Source organism: Notamacropus eugenii, chromosome 5 (assembly GCF_028372415.1).
Source record: "Notamacropus eugenii isolate mMacEug1 chromosome 5, mMacEug1.pri_v2, whole genome shotgun sequence".
In the NCBI taxonomy this organism is placed as follows: Eukaryota; Metazoa; Chordata; class Mammalia; order Diprotodontia; family Macropodidae; genus Notamacropus; species Notamacropus eugenii.
The window spans coordinates 2,319,428-2,334,842 of record NC_092876.1 but is presented as its reverse complement, the minus strand read 5'-3'; the positions used below and the strand labels follow the sequence as shown (position 1 = coordinate 2,334,842).

Sequence of the window (15,415 nt, the reverse complement as noted above, 5' to 3'; positions counted from 1 at the left end):
ACAGGCCTCGGGGCATCTGTGCAGTCCTTGCTACAGGGCTTTCATCCCTGGGCTCCCTCCCTTTACACTTGGCCCTAGGGCCACTTGAGTGGGAGGCCACGACTGTCCCCCTGAGCTTTTCTTTGGCCCACTCTGACTCTCCCTTCTACTTGGCAGCCACCCAGCCTGCATTCTGGCATCAGTTGTGTGTGTGTGACCTGCCCACTCCCTCCCCGCCACTCCAGTCTGGGCAGTCTAGAAGCAGAAAGCTCCTTTTGGGGAGGATCACTTCTGCTACACTGCCTCTGAGCTACCCTCCAGACAGATTCTCTGTGTCAGAGCCACAGCGGCTGCCTCTGTTGGAGGCTGGGTCTGGGTGAGGACTCTAGCGGAGCACACGTCAGGCTCCCTCACCATAGGCTCAGTCAGCATCGGCTCAGTTGGATAGAATCCTCAAGTCCGTAGAGGAGTAGTCAGTCTAGGGCAGAAAGGAGCCTCAGAGGGCACCTGATCTGACAAGGTGTCTGAGGTGAGAGTGAACCCAAGCCTTCTCTACATGTCACTGTCTTTTCTTAGCAGAGCTGGACGACCCTAACTGCATCATTGGGGGCACACTGGCAGGAGAATTGGACAGGCTGGGGGTGTTTGAAGTAATAGACTTTTGCCATGGCCTGCTGTGACTGAGGCCTAACTGGACAGCTCCAGGGGTTAGGGAAGAGGGGTTAGGGAATCAGCAAGGGCCTTCCAGAGGCCGCCCCCCAGACCTGGGACCCTAGGCTTAGCACCAGGCCCTTGCTGCTCCTTGAGAACTGAGGGGGGACACCAAGGGAGCAAGCTTGACAAGCAGGAAGACTTGGGATTGGCCAATGAGGCTTTTGTTGTGCAGGACAGGCTGTAGGAGGTGCCAGAGAGGGGACAGGGAACACGTGTCAGACCTTAGCTGGCTCTGAGGCATTTGTTGGATATGGGGCAGAGAGAGTCAGCCTTGAGTTCTTGTTTTGTCTCTGACACCATGACCCTGGGCAAGTCCCTTGACCTTTCAATGCCAACCTGTCTGCATAGAGAGAGTTTTCCCTCGGTGGTTCAGAGCCCCATGAGATCCCAGGATAAATCCTTTTCTGCTCATGAGCTGTGCGTCTAGTTGGCTATCTCAGGTATCTCTTTGGTTCAGTTGTTGGGGGCGGGGATTAGGTAGCTGGGGACAAGTCACTTGCCTTCTTGAGCTTCAGTTTCTTCATCTGAAAAATGGGGATTTAAATAAACCCTGCAGAACCTGCCTCCCAGGTCATCTAGAACGTGACTGGAAAATGCTTAGCAAATGGGGGCAGTGACTGTGTGTGGTGATGTGTGGACCAGCCCACTCCCTCCCACTGCTTTTCCCTCACTTTGTTTTTCCACTAAGCCTCACCATGACCTTGGATGTTTGGATTGCATTTTATTAAAGACCCTGTCCTGATGATCTCGTCCAAGTTGTCCCAAGCTTTGATGCCCTCCTGGGATCGAACTCAGGTTCAGGCCAGTAGCAGCACCCTTTCAGACCAGTCAGGCCCTTTTGCCCATGGCTTTCTTCTCTAACTTGGTCTGACACCTACTTGTGGGCTTATTGATCAGTAGCAGGAGAAAGGGACTGAGAAAGGCCACCTTTGCTTGCAAGTTCTGTGAGGCAGAGGTGGGGGGGGCTGCCCTCCAGGAAGGAGGTACTGCCCACATTAGGGCAGAGACATAGGAGAGGGGGTGGTGTATATGAGAAGCAGGAGACTGGGTTTGGCAGGAGGTCAGTGATGTGTAATAAGGCTGGGAAGGGCCGTGGGAGCCCAGAGTGAAGGAGCGCATTAGATGAGGTGATGGGATAATGGTAAAGGTGAGGATGCTATCAGCAGAGATGGTAGCAGTCGTAGCGAGGGGGAGACGAAGGTGGTAGTGATGGTGATGACAGCGGTGCTCATGACGATGTCGATAGGGGTGATGGTGGTGATGGTAACAGTGATGATTGTGGAGATGAGAAAGGTGATGGTGATAGGGAACATCTCCATAGCACTCTAAGGGTTGTAAAATGCTGTAAGTGTGTGATCTCCCTGTGAAATCAGTGCTGTTATTGGGTTAGCTGGGTGACACAGTAGATAGAATTCTAGACCTGGAGGCCAGGAGCCCTGAGTTCAGATGTGACCTCCGACACTTGTGTGACCCTAGGCAAAGTCATTTCACAGGTTCTGCCAGCCTCAGCTTCCTCATTATTGAAGTGGGAGTAATCACAGCCTCTGCCTCCCAGGCTTGTTTTGGAATTCCAGTGAGATAACATTTGTGTAAAGCACTGTGTAGGTGCCAGCTGTTGTCATTATTACGCCCATTTTTACTGGTTCACATTTACAAAACACTTTCTTCACCGCTGTCCTATGGGTAAGCAGTACAAAGATTTACTCACTCCAGACCAGTGATTTCATCTGTGCAGGGAGCCCCCAGCTACAAAACTCCTCGGCCAATACAGATCTTTAGCTTAGAGTGTTGGAGAGTCACTTGAGTATGCTCAGCCTGTGTCCCTTGCCCAGAATCACATGGTCAGCATGTTTCAGGAATGGGCCTTGAACCCAGGACCTGTTTACTCCCAAGTGAATTCTCTAGTCCTATGACAGGCTGCCTCTCCCATCGATAATTGCCATCTTTACTCATCTCAGGAATAATTCCATCCTTAAGCCGGCAGAAGAACCAACAAAGGATAAGCCTTTTAAGTCTCAGATGAGAAAAGCTTCTGACTTATCCAGTCTTGTGCTAGTGATTGGGAAGGTGGATGCTTGAGTCACAGTGCCTGGCACTTAGTAGGGGCTTAATAAATATTTCCTGACTTTCTGGATGCCTGCTCATGGGCCTGGTGCTCAGCTCAGTGTCACTGCCTGTCCTGAAGCTTGGCACTAGAGAACTCTTGGAACTATTGGTAGTGACATCAGATCCATTAAACACTACTTCTGGGAAAAGGTTATTCCACCAAATACAAATGCACATAACTCCACACACATTCCTGTGATCCTGGGACGTTTCCATCTTGTCTGGAAATATATCTTAGGGAGCTTTATCAGCTGTGTTGCTGAAGTCCAGGGCAGCTGATGGTGCAGTGGTTAGAACACGGCCTGGAATCAGGAAGACTTAAGTCCAAATCCAGCTCTGTGACCCTGACAGGTCACTTACTGGCTCTCGGCCTCAGTTTCCTACTCTGTAAAATGGCAATAATAATAGCACCTGCCTCCCAGGGTTCTTGCGAGGATGAAAGGAGATGATATGAGCAGACCTTTAAGTCTGTAGAAATGTTAGCTGCCATTATCGTTATTGTGTCCTCAGCTATGAGGCAAGGATGATGACAGCAGCGTCTCCCTTACGGGGTTATGGTTAGGATCAGATGGGATAACATATGTCGCGGCCTCGTGCCTTGCACATAGTAGATTCATAATAGTTATTTCCTTCATCCTTCTCTCCTGGTTCTCTCTTCCCCTCTGTTTCCCTCCCCCTCCATTTAGATCCCTGCTAACTAAGTATTCCCTTATCTACAAGCCCAGAAGTCTTATCAGTATTTAAGAAATTAATTTGGTTTTAATTATTTATTCTTAATGAGCTGTCTGTGAGTCTTAGAAATTAGATCTTCTCCGAATACTCACAAACTGCCTGTTTATCGATCACTTATTGAATTTAACTTGTGATCAGTGATGGGTTTGCCAGTGTGTAGTTTCCAGAATTAGCTGATTTCTCCTTTTTGAAAATACATTTTCCCAGCCCCTACCAACCATGATTTTTTGAGACCATCATAAGTGCTTCCAAAATCCTGGAAGAGAATTCATTCCGTTTTTCTAACTGTGGGTGCTGTTTGTATCTTGTCTCACCTATCTTTGGGTTTCCCATTTCTCTGAAGTTATCACTCTCGTGTCCCTCCTTCCACCAGGCTCTGCTTTTTTGGAAGCAGTTTCTGTTGCATTTTGTCTTTGTGTCACACACACACACACACACACACACACACACACACACACACACACACCTTCACTTGTAGCAGGAGCTTGATAAGTGCCTGTTGAATTAAATTGAATTAACAGTGTTTTTCCTACCTTTTCCAGATTCATAATCATTCTCCTTAATGGAATTTTCTCTTCTCTCAAAGAACAGAGAACATTGATACTTCTGTGTTTCTTTCAGATTCCCTTAATCAGGAGATTAAATGTGAAACCTTGGACTCAATTCCACAGCACATCATTTGTATGGAAACATCTGATGAAAAACTCACAAAAGATGGTTTCTGGGATTCTAAGGTGGGAGAAGATTGGGAATATGACGTCATGTTAGAGAGGCAGAAAGCCAACCAAGAGAATCAATATAGTCAACTAGAAACTGTTAATGTGAAAAATTTTGATGAGATGAGTATCCATGGAAGTAATACATTTGGGAGAGATTTTGATCTGGGGTCATTATTTGTCCCACAACAGAGAGTTCCTTCAGAACAAAATCTTTTTAAATATGATCCACTCGGAAACAGCTTTGATCAGTTTTCAGACCTAATTTTATATAATGGAATGTCCTTAGAGAATAAACATTGTAAGTACAATAAATGGAAGAAGCCCTTCGATTACCCCCCAGATCTTTTTCCATTCCACCCTGTAACCCCTGGAAACAAACCCTATGAATATAATGAATATGGGAAAACCTTCAATCCAGGGACTTCCCTTATTTATCAACAGATAATGAATACTGGGGAAGAACCCTTTCAATATAATGGATGTGGGGAAGGCTTTAGTCAGAGAAGCTATTTTAGTGAGCATAAAAGAATTCATGCTGGAGAGAAGCTCTTTCACTGTAATGAATGTGGGAAGTCCTTCAATCACAAGGGTAACTTTACTAAACACCAGAGAATTCATACGGGAGAAAAACCCTTCCAGTGTAATGAATGTGGGAAAGCCTTCAGCCGAAGGGGAAACCTTACTGTACATCAAAAGATTCATTCTGGAGAGAAACCCTTCCAGTGTAATGAATGTGGGAAAGCCTTCATCCGGAGGGGCAGCCTTATTGAACATCAGAGAATTCATGCTGGAGATAAACCTTTCCATTGTCGTCAGTGTGGAAAGACCTTCAGCCAAAGGGGCAGCCTTACTGAACATCAGAGGAGTCATACTGGAGAAAAACCTTTTAAATGTAATGAATGTGAGAAAAGTTTCTGCCAAAGGACATCTCTTTTTTATCATCAGAGGGTTCATACTGGCGAGAAACCCTTTTCATGTAAAGAATGTGGGAAAGTCTTCAGCCGGAGTGGAAGCCTCTCTAAACATCAGAGGATTCATACTGGTGAAAAACCCTTTGAATGTAATGAATGTGGGAAATCCTTTAGCCAGAGGGGAAACCTTGCTAAACATCAGAGAATTCATGGTGGAGGGAAACCTTTTGAATGCAACGAATGTGGAAAAAACTTCACCAACACATCATGTCTTGCTATACATCAGAGAACTCATACTGAAGAAAAACCCTTTAAATGCAATGACTGTGGAAAAGCCTTTAGTTGGAGAGTACGCCTTATTGTGCATCAGAGAATTCATACTGGGGAAAAACCTTTTGGCTGTAATGAATGTGGGAAAGTCTTCAGTCAGAGGGGCCACCTTAATGCACATAAAAGAATTCATACTGGAGAGAAACCCTTTGTGTGTAACGAATGTGGGAGAGCTTTCAGCCAAAGGATATGCCTGACTGAACATCGAAGAATTCATGCTGGAGAGAAGCCCCTTGAATGTACCGAATGTGGGAAAAACTTCAGCCACAGAACATCCCTTTTTTATCATCAGAGAATTCACACTGGAGAGAAACCCTTTGAGTGTAATGAGTGTGGGAGGACTTTCAGCCAGAGTGGGAACCTTACTGAACATCAGAGAATTCATGCAGGGGAGAAACTCTTTGAGTGTAATGAATGTGGAAAAGCCTTCAGCAACAATTCACGCCTTGCTTTACATCAGAGAAGCCATAACGGGGAGAAGTTTTTTCAGTGTAATCAATGTGGCAAAGTCTTTGGTCAGAGGGCACATCTTAATGCCCACAGAAGGATTCATACTGGAGAGAAACCTTTTGAGTGCAGTGAATGTGGGAAAGCCTTTAGCTGGAGGGTAAGCCTTACTGTGCATCAAAAAATTCATACTGGAGAGAAACCTTTCGAGTGTAGTGAATGTGGGAAGGTCTTTAGCCAGAGAGGGCACCTTAACACACATAAGAGAATTCATACTGGAGAGAAACCCTTTGAATGTAATGAATGTGGGAAAGCCTTCAGCCAGAGGGGACACCTTACTGAACACCAGAGGATTCATGCTGGAGAGAAGCCACTTGAATGTAATCAGTGTGGGAAAAACTTCAGCCATAGGACATCCCTTTTTTATCATCAGCGAATTCATACAGGTGAGAAACTTTTTGGATGTAATGAATGTGGGAAGGTCTTCAGCCAGAGTGGAAGCCTTACAAAACATCAAAGAATTCACACCGGAGAGAAACCTTTTAAGTGTGATGAATGTGGAAAATCCTTCAGCCAGAGAGGAAATCTTACAAAACACCAGAGAATTCATGCTGGAGAGAAACCCTTCGAATGCAGTGAATGTGGGAGAGCCTTCAGCCAGAAGGTTCACCTCACTGAACATCAGAGAACTCATGCTGGTGAGAAACCCTTTGAATGTAACGAATGTGGGAAAAACTTCAGCCACAGGTCATCTCTTTTTCATCATCAGAGACTTCATACTGGTGAGAAACCCTTTGGATGTAATGAATGTGGGAAACTCTTCAGCCGTTATGGAAGTCTTAGGAAACATCAGAAAATCCACATTGGAGAAAAACCCTTTGGGTGTGATGAATACGGAAAACCCTTCAGCCAGATCCGACCCCTAAGTGAACAAGAGATAATCCATGCTGGCGAGAAACTGATAGATGCAATGAATGCAGGGACCCCTGCAGCATTAGCCGATTCCTTGGGGAGCATCAGATAAGTGATATTCCATCAGTGTGGGTGCTGCCTATGCTAGTGCAGACAGCTCCCGTGTGACCTAGAAGTTCTTTTACAGTCTTTAGCTGGACAAGCTTGTCCTGTAGCCAGTCTGGCTATGAGCCTCTTCAAGCTTCCCTTGTCACCTCTCCACCTTAGTGTTTTGGGGAGCTTTCATTCCTTTAATTACCCAGGGATGCCTTTGTGCCACAGTGAAGAGTATGACTTGATTGGAGTAATGATAATTGACTGTTTATATTCTTTGGCCATTTATCTCTTGGAGGATCCTCAGATTTTGTGAATTTGTCAGTACCTTATAGATTCTAGATGTCAGACATATCAAAGATATCTGAATATAAAAGGGTATATTACAAAAATAACCACAAGGAAGTACTCATCACAAATAAGGTTGAGGAGAATTTAATAATAGCAAAGTCACTGCAACTGGAATAAGGTAAGCTTTTAGTTTAGATATCTCAGACATTCAGAACATGAGAGGTTCACAAAATTGTCAGAGTGGATTCCCCAGTGGATAAGTGGTCAAAGGATTTTCAAAATGCAAAATCAACAACTGCACCAAAAAAAAAAGTTCCGATTTGTTAACCATGAGAAATGCAAATTAAGACAACAGTGAGGGATCATGTCTGTCAAGTTGGTGAAGATGGTAAAAGATGGAAATAGTCTGTGCTGGAGGAGCTCTGGAAATACAGGCACCCTCATCCACTTAAGTTACAGTTTGGAATCATGTGAGAACTTATAGAGCCATTTGGGCCAGCTATTCCACCACTGATTTTATACCCCCAAGGATGCCATTGAAAGAAGATCCAGTATGCACCAAAGTCCATCACAGCAGGATTTTAAATCCACATTTTATTGATGGTTTTGTATTTACATCCCATTTTGTATTTTACATTTACATCAGTGTATTCATATCACATTTTCCACACATCCCCAAAATGAACCCTATTTTATCATGGAAACAATCAGAGAAATAGTGATGCTAAGACCTTTTCTGACCAGCGATATGATATTCTCTTCTGAAGTTATGTTCTATTATTTGGACTCTGGGATCTTAATCCTTTAAAATATTTTATTGATTTCTTTTATTTTTACAGCATAGTTTTTTTTTTCACCACCCACTTCCAGATTCAACCATCCCTTATAACAAAACAATTAATAGAAAAGTAATAGATACCATGTGTGACCATGTAAATGTCATTTTATATGAGTATCCCCCCATCTCTCTGCCATGGGAGGAGATTTTGTTTCATTATATCCCATGACCTTCATTGGTTTTCTGTTTCTCATTGCAATTTGCTTTTAGTGGTCTTTTCCTTTATGTTGTTATCATCATGTATACTGTTCTCTTGATTCTGCTTACTTCACTCTCATATGCTTCATTTTTCACTGCCCAGAAATAATCTACTATATTAACTTTGCCCCATTTGTTGCACCTCCTCCGATCCAGAGGTACCTGCTACCATGAGAAGTACTGCTGTAGATATATTTTTATAAATTGGACCTTTATTTCTGTCTTTGAATGTCTTTGGCTGTATACCTAGTAGTGTGCTTTCTGGGTCAGAGGCACAGAAAATTTAGACACTTTTCTTATATGATTTCAAATTGAAAGCCGCAGTGTTTGGACTGCTCCACAGTTCACCAAAAATGCCTCAGGGTGCCTGTCTTCCCACAGACTCTCCACTACAGCTTCACCAATTTGCATAAGATAAGGTGACATTGAAGAGCTGTTTTAATTTCGTGTATTATTAGTGATTTAAAATACGTTTTCACGTCATTTGAAGTTTGCAGTTGACCACTCATCTAGTACCAAAAACTGGAAATATCCACAGATTGGGAGGGTGGGTGAGCAAGTTGTGGCATATAGATGTAGCCAACCAATAAGTATTCAATACAGAGAAAACTGTCAGGCTTGAATGCAGAACCAGAAGAGGGCTGCATGTGCAGTGACCGGTCCCTGAGTCCTGAGCATGCACAGTGACCAGGACTGGTCCGTAAGACTCCAAGTAAAACGTGTTCCTCCTCCATGTTCAGAAATGCGAAATACAAATGAAGAGTTTGATATGTTGTTCTTCACAATCACCCTATTCAGTGTTTTTGTAAACTAAGGGAAAGTTAAGGGGTGGGGGTGGGAAGGGGTATTCACGGGGAGAGGGTGGTTTATAGGGAAATGATTATGTCCAAAAATAACCACAGAAAATTACATCATCGTTGTTTAAAACAGAATGGCCTTAGGCCACTTTGGTACATCCCACATCCAAGACTTCTTCCTGGGTGTTAATGCAGGGATGTAATCATATGGGGAAAGTTTCTTAGAGTAGCCATTTGTCAACTCATGGAGATTCAAGATGGCAGAATCTACCCATTCCCAGGATTTCTGGGTGAGAGACTACCCTGCATCTTGTCGTTCCATTAGCTGCCCTCAGGTGGCAGTAGAGTTGTGTAAGTCAGTGCAGCTGGTGTGCATCTGATGCACCATCTGAATGAAATAGTGCCTCAACTATGCGATTCCTTTAAACCACTGACGTGTATATATATATGTATGTATGTATGTATGTATTGTGGGAGGTGGGGGTGTATATAAATTATATACATGCATGCACGTATAGATGTGTGTGTTGGGGGAGACCCCTGAGGTCTGCTTATCTTCTGTCCTTGCCCACCAAGGAATCTCCACTATAACCTAAAGAAGGTTGGAAAGAATCAAACTTTAGTATGAAGCTCTCCAGTGAGGGCAAATCCCAATGAAAGTGTAGGTGGTGACTACTGAAGGATCTCAGAGCCCAGCCCTGCCGCCTAGCACCTGGGTGACCGTAAGCAAGTCACTACCTCAGAAGGGCTTGGGCTTCCTAGATGACCAGCCATAGGTAACGTGCCCATCGAGCCCTGTGCCTGGGATTGATCACTCATGGCAGCACTTTCCATTTGGGGGGAGCTCCAATCATTAGTAAGTTTTTACTCCTGTCAAACCTAAATTTACCTCTTTGCAACATCCACCCATCACTCCTGTTTCTGCCCTTTGGGCCATTGAGAAGATATGTACTTCCTCTTTCACGTGACAGCCTTTCAGATACTTGAAGACAGTTATCATGTTCCCCCAAGTCTTCTCTAGGCTCCTAACGCCCCAACCCTTCCGCCAGTGCTCACTGCATGACTCGAGGCACTTTGACAGGATTCTCTTTGCCCTCCTAAGGACTTGTTCCAGCTTGTCCCAGTTCTTCCTCAGTTGTGACCTCAAAACTGAACACAGTGCTCCAGCTGTGGGCCAGCCACAGGAGCCTGCAGTGAGCCCTCCTCACTCTTGGAAGCCATACCTCTTTTAGGGCAGACAGCCTGAAAACCCACTTGGTTTCATGGCTGCTGAATCACATTTGACTCATATTGAGCTTGTGGTCCACTAGAACCGCCAGGTCTTTTTCGGACAAAATACTGTCTGTCTAATCATGCCTTCCCCCATTGTGTATTTGTGAAGTTGTTTTCTTGAACCCGAGAGTAAGATTTTACATTTATTCCTATTCCATTTAATATTATTAGAGTCAGCCTTATTTTCTTTATGTAATTTTAAGCTTAGTAATCATCCCCCCAAATTACAGATGCACAAAACAACCCTATTTAGTAAAACTACTGAAACGTTCTATGTATGTGTGTATGTATTGTGTATGTGTGTGTGTATATATACATATATAAGCTAATAACAGCTAACATTTCTATAGTGTCATATGCATAACTAGTTATATGGGACTTCACCTCTTTTTCTTTTATTTTCCATTTTTCTAAACTTAGGAGTAATCCACCAAAAAAAAAACCGTTCAAATATACAAGCAAAAATAAAAGATATATGAAGCTGTAATACTGAGTTTGTGGAATTTGAAAAATAAAATAAAATTTCACGAGATGGTAACACCAAAGTCTGCTCTGTTCTCCTCTTTGGAACTCTCCCTCTTGGATGGTTTTCTGAATTCTTCTGCTGTCGTTCATGGGTAGTAGGGCAGAGGAAGATCTGACGTCAGGAGACGCCAGCTCCATCCCCACACTAGGTCTAGCTAAGTCCCCACCATCCTTATGGCACTATCATGGAGATAGCACCCTTCAGGCACGTTCAAAAGCAAATTACTGTTAGTCACTGAATCTTTTTTTTTTTTTTTTTTTGTGGTTAGGACAGGGGCTGTGGGGATTCTGCTTTCCATCTGACATCAGTTTATATACGTTACAGAGCTTCCAAGTTAGGACACATCCACACCTGCACAGGAAGAAGAGAGGGTGGGCAATAGTTTTGTACTATCAGAGAAGTCAGCAAGGAGGAGCACTGGGAAGACTTTCAATGCTTCTCTGTAGGGAAAAAGATGGGTCTTTGCATGGTGTTGAACAGTAATAATCTCAGAACAGATTTGAGTTGGTCTCCTTTCCAAACCCTCACCTACTGATCAGCCTAGAGTAACCCAGCAGCCCCCTAGTTGATCTCCCTCCATGGTAAACCAGCAGTCAGCTTGCAGTGCTCCAGTAGCTTCTGGGTTTACCTCCGTCTCCACTCACCTAGCCATCGGTCTGGAGTTCCCCAGTACTTCCTGTTGGTCTCCCTTTCATGAACCATCACTACAGAGTCCCCTAGCTGCCTCTTGGTTGGTATCCTATTCAGACACAGGCCATCAGCTTGGAGGGCCCCACTTGGCTCCAAGTTGGTCTCCCTTTTGCTCACCCAGTCGTTACCTCAAGAGGAACCCAGAAGACTCCTGGTTGGTCTCTCAATCACCTAGTCATGAGCCTGTCCTGCCCATGGGAGCCTCCAAGATGTTCTCCTTTTCAAACACTCAACAGGCAGTCACAGTGGGTCTTTTCCATTCACCAAACCATCACTGTGGAGTAACCCAGCAGCCTCCTGTTTGGTCTCCTTTCACTCACCCAGTCATCAACTCAAGGGGAACCCAGAAGACCCCTGCTTGGTTTCCCTTTCAAAGAATGTCCCCAGCAGCCTCTTGGCCAAGACTACTTGACCCTTTCAGAAACCTAGTAATGGTTCTGGAGTGCCGCAGTAGCCCTCCCCATAGAACATACAACCAGCCATCAGCCTGGAATCCCCCCACATCCCCCTGGTGGGTCTTCCTTTCAAACACTCACCAGGCCACTAGCCAGTCCAGCCCACAGTACCCACCTGGTAGTTCTCCCTGTCAATCGGCCAGCACCATGGAGCCCACAGTAACCTTAGGAGCCCCTTTCCTACTCCAGTTCATCTGGGGCACCACTGACAATGATTCTCTTAACATACAGATCTTTTTACATCACCACCACCACCAGCAGCAGTTCCATCAACCAATGAAATTGGCCTTGGTCTGGTTCTCCTCTCTCTGCACCCCCCCCCCCACCCTGCCTCAGTTTCCACTTCTAAGGCTCCTCCTTGTCAAGGCTTAGGGGCTTTGCAATGCTGGACAGAACAGGGCACTTGTAGACACTTGGACAGGGCTTAATGCTCCACGTAGGTTCCTTGGGTCAACACCTCCAATGAATGTTTCTGCATCGGGAAGCTTGTGGGGCCTCCAGATTGTCTTTTGCCCCTTCCCAACTGTACTCACCTTCCCTGGGGCTAGGAATTGAGGCAGAGAGTAGACTGTGTCCTCCAAGTGGCAACCTCCTTTTAGGCCTCAGTCAAATGTCCCGCCTTTCTGGGACATGGGCGAAGAGGGAGGGGAGGGGAGGGGAAATAACCTCCCTGGAAGCATTCTGATTGGTCAGTCTGTCCCACCTGGGACTGGAGGAAGGGATTGTGGTCATATGGTGTCACCCTGGAGACAGGGGTCCCTCGGGGTGTCTCCACCCCAGACTGCTCCACATCCCCCAGTACCCAGGGTGGAGCCTCCAGGTCTTTGCCTGAGGCCAAAGTTTGGAGTCTCTACCGACCCCCTCCCTCTCCCTGCCATCCAGGAGCTCAGTATAACTGGGAGACCCTGCCCTGGGGCTGACTGAGGGCAAAGAGGAGAGTTCTCCAAGGGCCCCCTCACACGCTAGCCCCTACTTCCCATCTCCTGCCAGTGTACCTTTGCATGGGCAGTCTCTGCCCCTGGGCTTGGCCTGCGGATTCCCACTGTGCCCCCAGGTCGAGTCCTCTGGTGTTAGAGTATGACCTCCCGAGCAGGGTGCTCACCAGCTGCTTGAGAACCTTCTTTGGTGATTTGTGGCCCCGGGGTCCCACAGGTTGGCCACACACTTGGCATTCCAGCAATGCCTGGACTGTAAGCTTCTGGAGGGCAGGGACTGATCCTGGCCCCAGCGCAGAGAAGGCCCCTAGAAAGAGGCTGCAGGAAGACGTGAACTGGGGAACAGAGCCCCGGTGTCTGCATCGTTGGAAACAATTTTAACCCAAGGTCATTTCGATGACCCCTTATCATGCACTGACCTGCCCCCAGAAATCCACCAGCTGGTTCGTTTTGATCCTTTTAAGACCATGAAGCAGCCTTGAGCAATGCTGTGGTGGGCACTGAATTCTGGAGGAGGGAAGGCGGTAGCGACATCGGCTGCTGGGCCAAGCGCGTTCCAGGAGGCAGTGCACGAAGGCGCTTTCTCCAAGCTCTTACTCATTTCTGCCACACTTGCTGGAGACTTGCCCTGTGGGTGGGCTAATGCCCAAGGGCTGCTCCTCCTCCACAGAAATGAGTGTGGGGCTGTGCCTCCTGCCCATGTCCTTCATCTCACTGCTTTGCTGCGTTCCTGGTGGTTTCTATTTTTCCATGTACCATCGTATTCTACAACAGATGGTTTGACCCATTCTTTCATGATACAGTGATGTCAGGAACATCTGGCAAAATGTCTGCCAATTATTGTTTTACTGTTTGCCCTTTGAGAGCCAACCTCATCAGGTAAGAGGAGCTCAGACTGAGGAGGCCTTGAGGAGTAGTAACTTCCTAAGGAGAGGCTATCAGAGGTCAGGCTGGGCATCTGCCACGTGCCCCAAAGCAACCTTTTCCATCTGCACCAGCACAGGGGATCTTCCACCTTCTGCCCCAGCCCAACTGGGATGGGGAGAACGTGGGGGACCAAGAAGAGCAGCCCTTCTCCAGAGTGCAGGCGCTTGTGCCCAGTGGGGAGAGGGACCGTGCCCTCCACAAGGGTAACCCTCCTCACTCCTGGCCATACTTTTACAGCCCAGGACTCAACCCCTGCAAACGCTCTTCCTCACCCCCATCACCATCTGATTCCTCCTTCCCATGCCCCTCAACTCTTCCACCCCACTGTTTCATCCCAACTTCACCCAGCCCTTCCTCTGTGCCCTCTGAAATGCCTGTTCCATATGTCACAAACTATCCTTTACATTAAATTGATCCCTCTCTCATTCCTTCATTCTATTAGCTGTCACTGACATCTGGCTCCTCCCATGTCTCAGCCTCTGGTCCTGGTTGCCCCTTTATTCACTGTAAGAGCTGGGGGTGGGGGAAGAGGGGACCTCAGAGAATTGGGATCCTCCTTGCTCACAATGGCCCCTTCCTTCATCAGGCAGTAACCTCTCTTCCTTATTCATGCTAATCAGGAATGGTTCGTGCTCTTCATATCCACGACCAAATCAGAATCCTGGTAACAGTTGTCTGCTGACCCCCACTGCACTCCCCCTCCCTTCCACAATGAGATCACCGTTTTTTCCTCCTCCAGCCCTGCCTTCCTGTACACTGTGGACCTGAAAGTTTGATTAGAAGAGGCAAACAAGCTAGGTGATATATACTTGCGTTGTTTATTCTCTTAAAGCTGGCAGATACATGATCGTGGAGCCAGGAGAAAATTTCTGACTGACAGATAAAAAGAATGAGAAGGCTTAAATACATTTTAGAACTATCCCAACTCAGGATATGTTACTCAAATTTATGGTCTCCATATGTGTTTAACCATGCCATGAGAGCAAGTGTCTCAGTTGAATAAGTGGCAAATACAGTAAGACAAGATAATTGGTAAGTGTCAATTGGAAATTACAATTCCAGGATATCAGTGTTTCCCCTGTATAACGTATGTGCCTAGGATACCAAGATGAGAAAAGTCCCACTATTCAAGATAATGTCTGGTCCCAGGCATCTTGTACTTCCATCATTACAAACAGGAAGAATGCTCCTGCCCAGCCTCATCTGTTCTTAAAGTTCCTGAGACCAGAAAGGGCATTTTTTAGAGCAAAGCAAAGCTTGTCTGGTTGATTGGTTCAGGCTTTGGTCCTTATTTGGGTTCAGATGATCTGAAATAGTTGTCAGAACTAAGGCACTTCACTATACATTGGGACTTTTCCTCAAACACTCCCCATTCCTCAGCCTACTCACCTTCCAATCCCTATTTCTCAGCCTGACTGAACCACATGCAAAGATAGCCATACAAACATACCCCCTCCGTGGGTTAGAGTTCTGAAATCCCACCATAGTCTATTGACTTTTCACCTCTCCCTCCATCCAGCTCCCCTTTCATCATTACTCTGTC

At 46.0% G+C, this 15,415-nt stretch overlaps 1 protein-coding gene across 2 annotated transcripts in view; it reads left to right on the top strand.

The window, feature by feature from the left end:
- Positions 1-10,884, top strand: part of LOC140508064 (uncharacterized) — a 36,125-nt gene extending 25,241 nt beyond the window's left edge. For both annotated transcript variants that reach the window (XM_072615787.1, XM_072615786.1), the window contains exon 6: positions 4,153-10,884. In XM_072615787.1, coding sequence (XP_072471888.1) covers positions 4,153-6,962 — 2,810 coding nt within the window. In that variant the 3' untranslated portion in view covers positions 6,963-10,884. The remainder of the gene's footprint in view (positions 1-4,152) is intronic.
- The last annotated feature ends 4,531 nt before the right edge of the window (positions 10,885-15,415 follow it).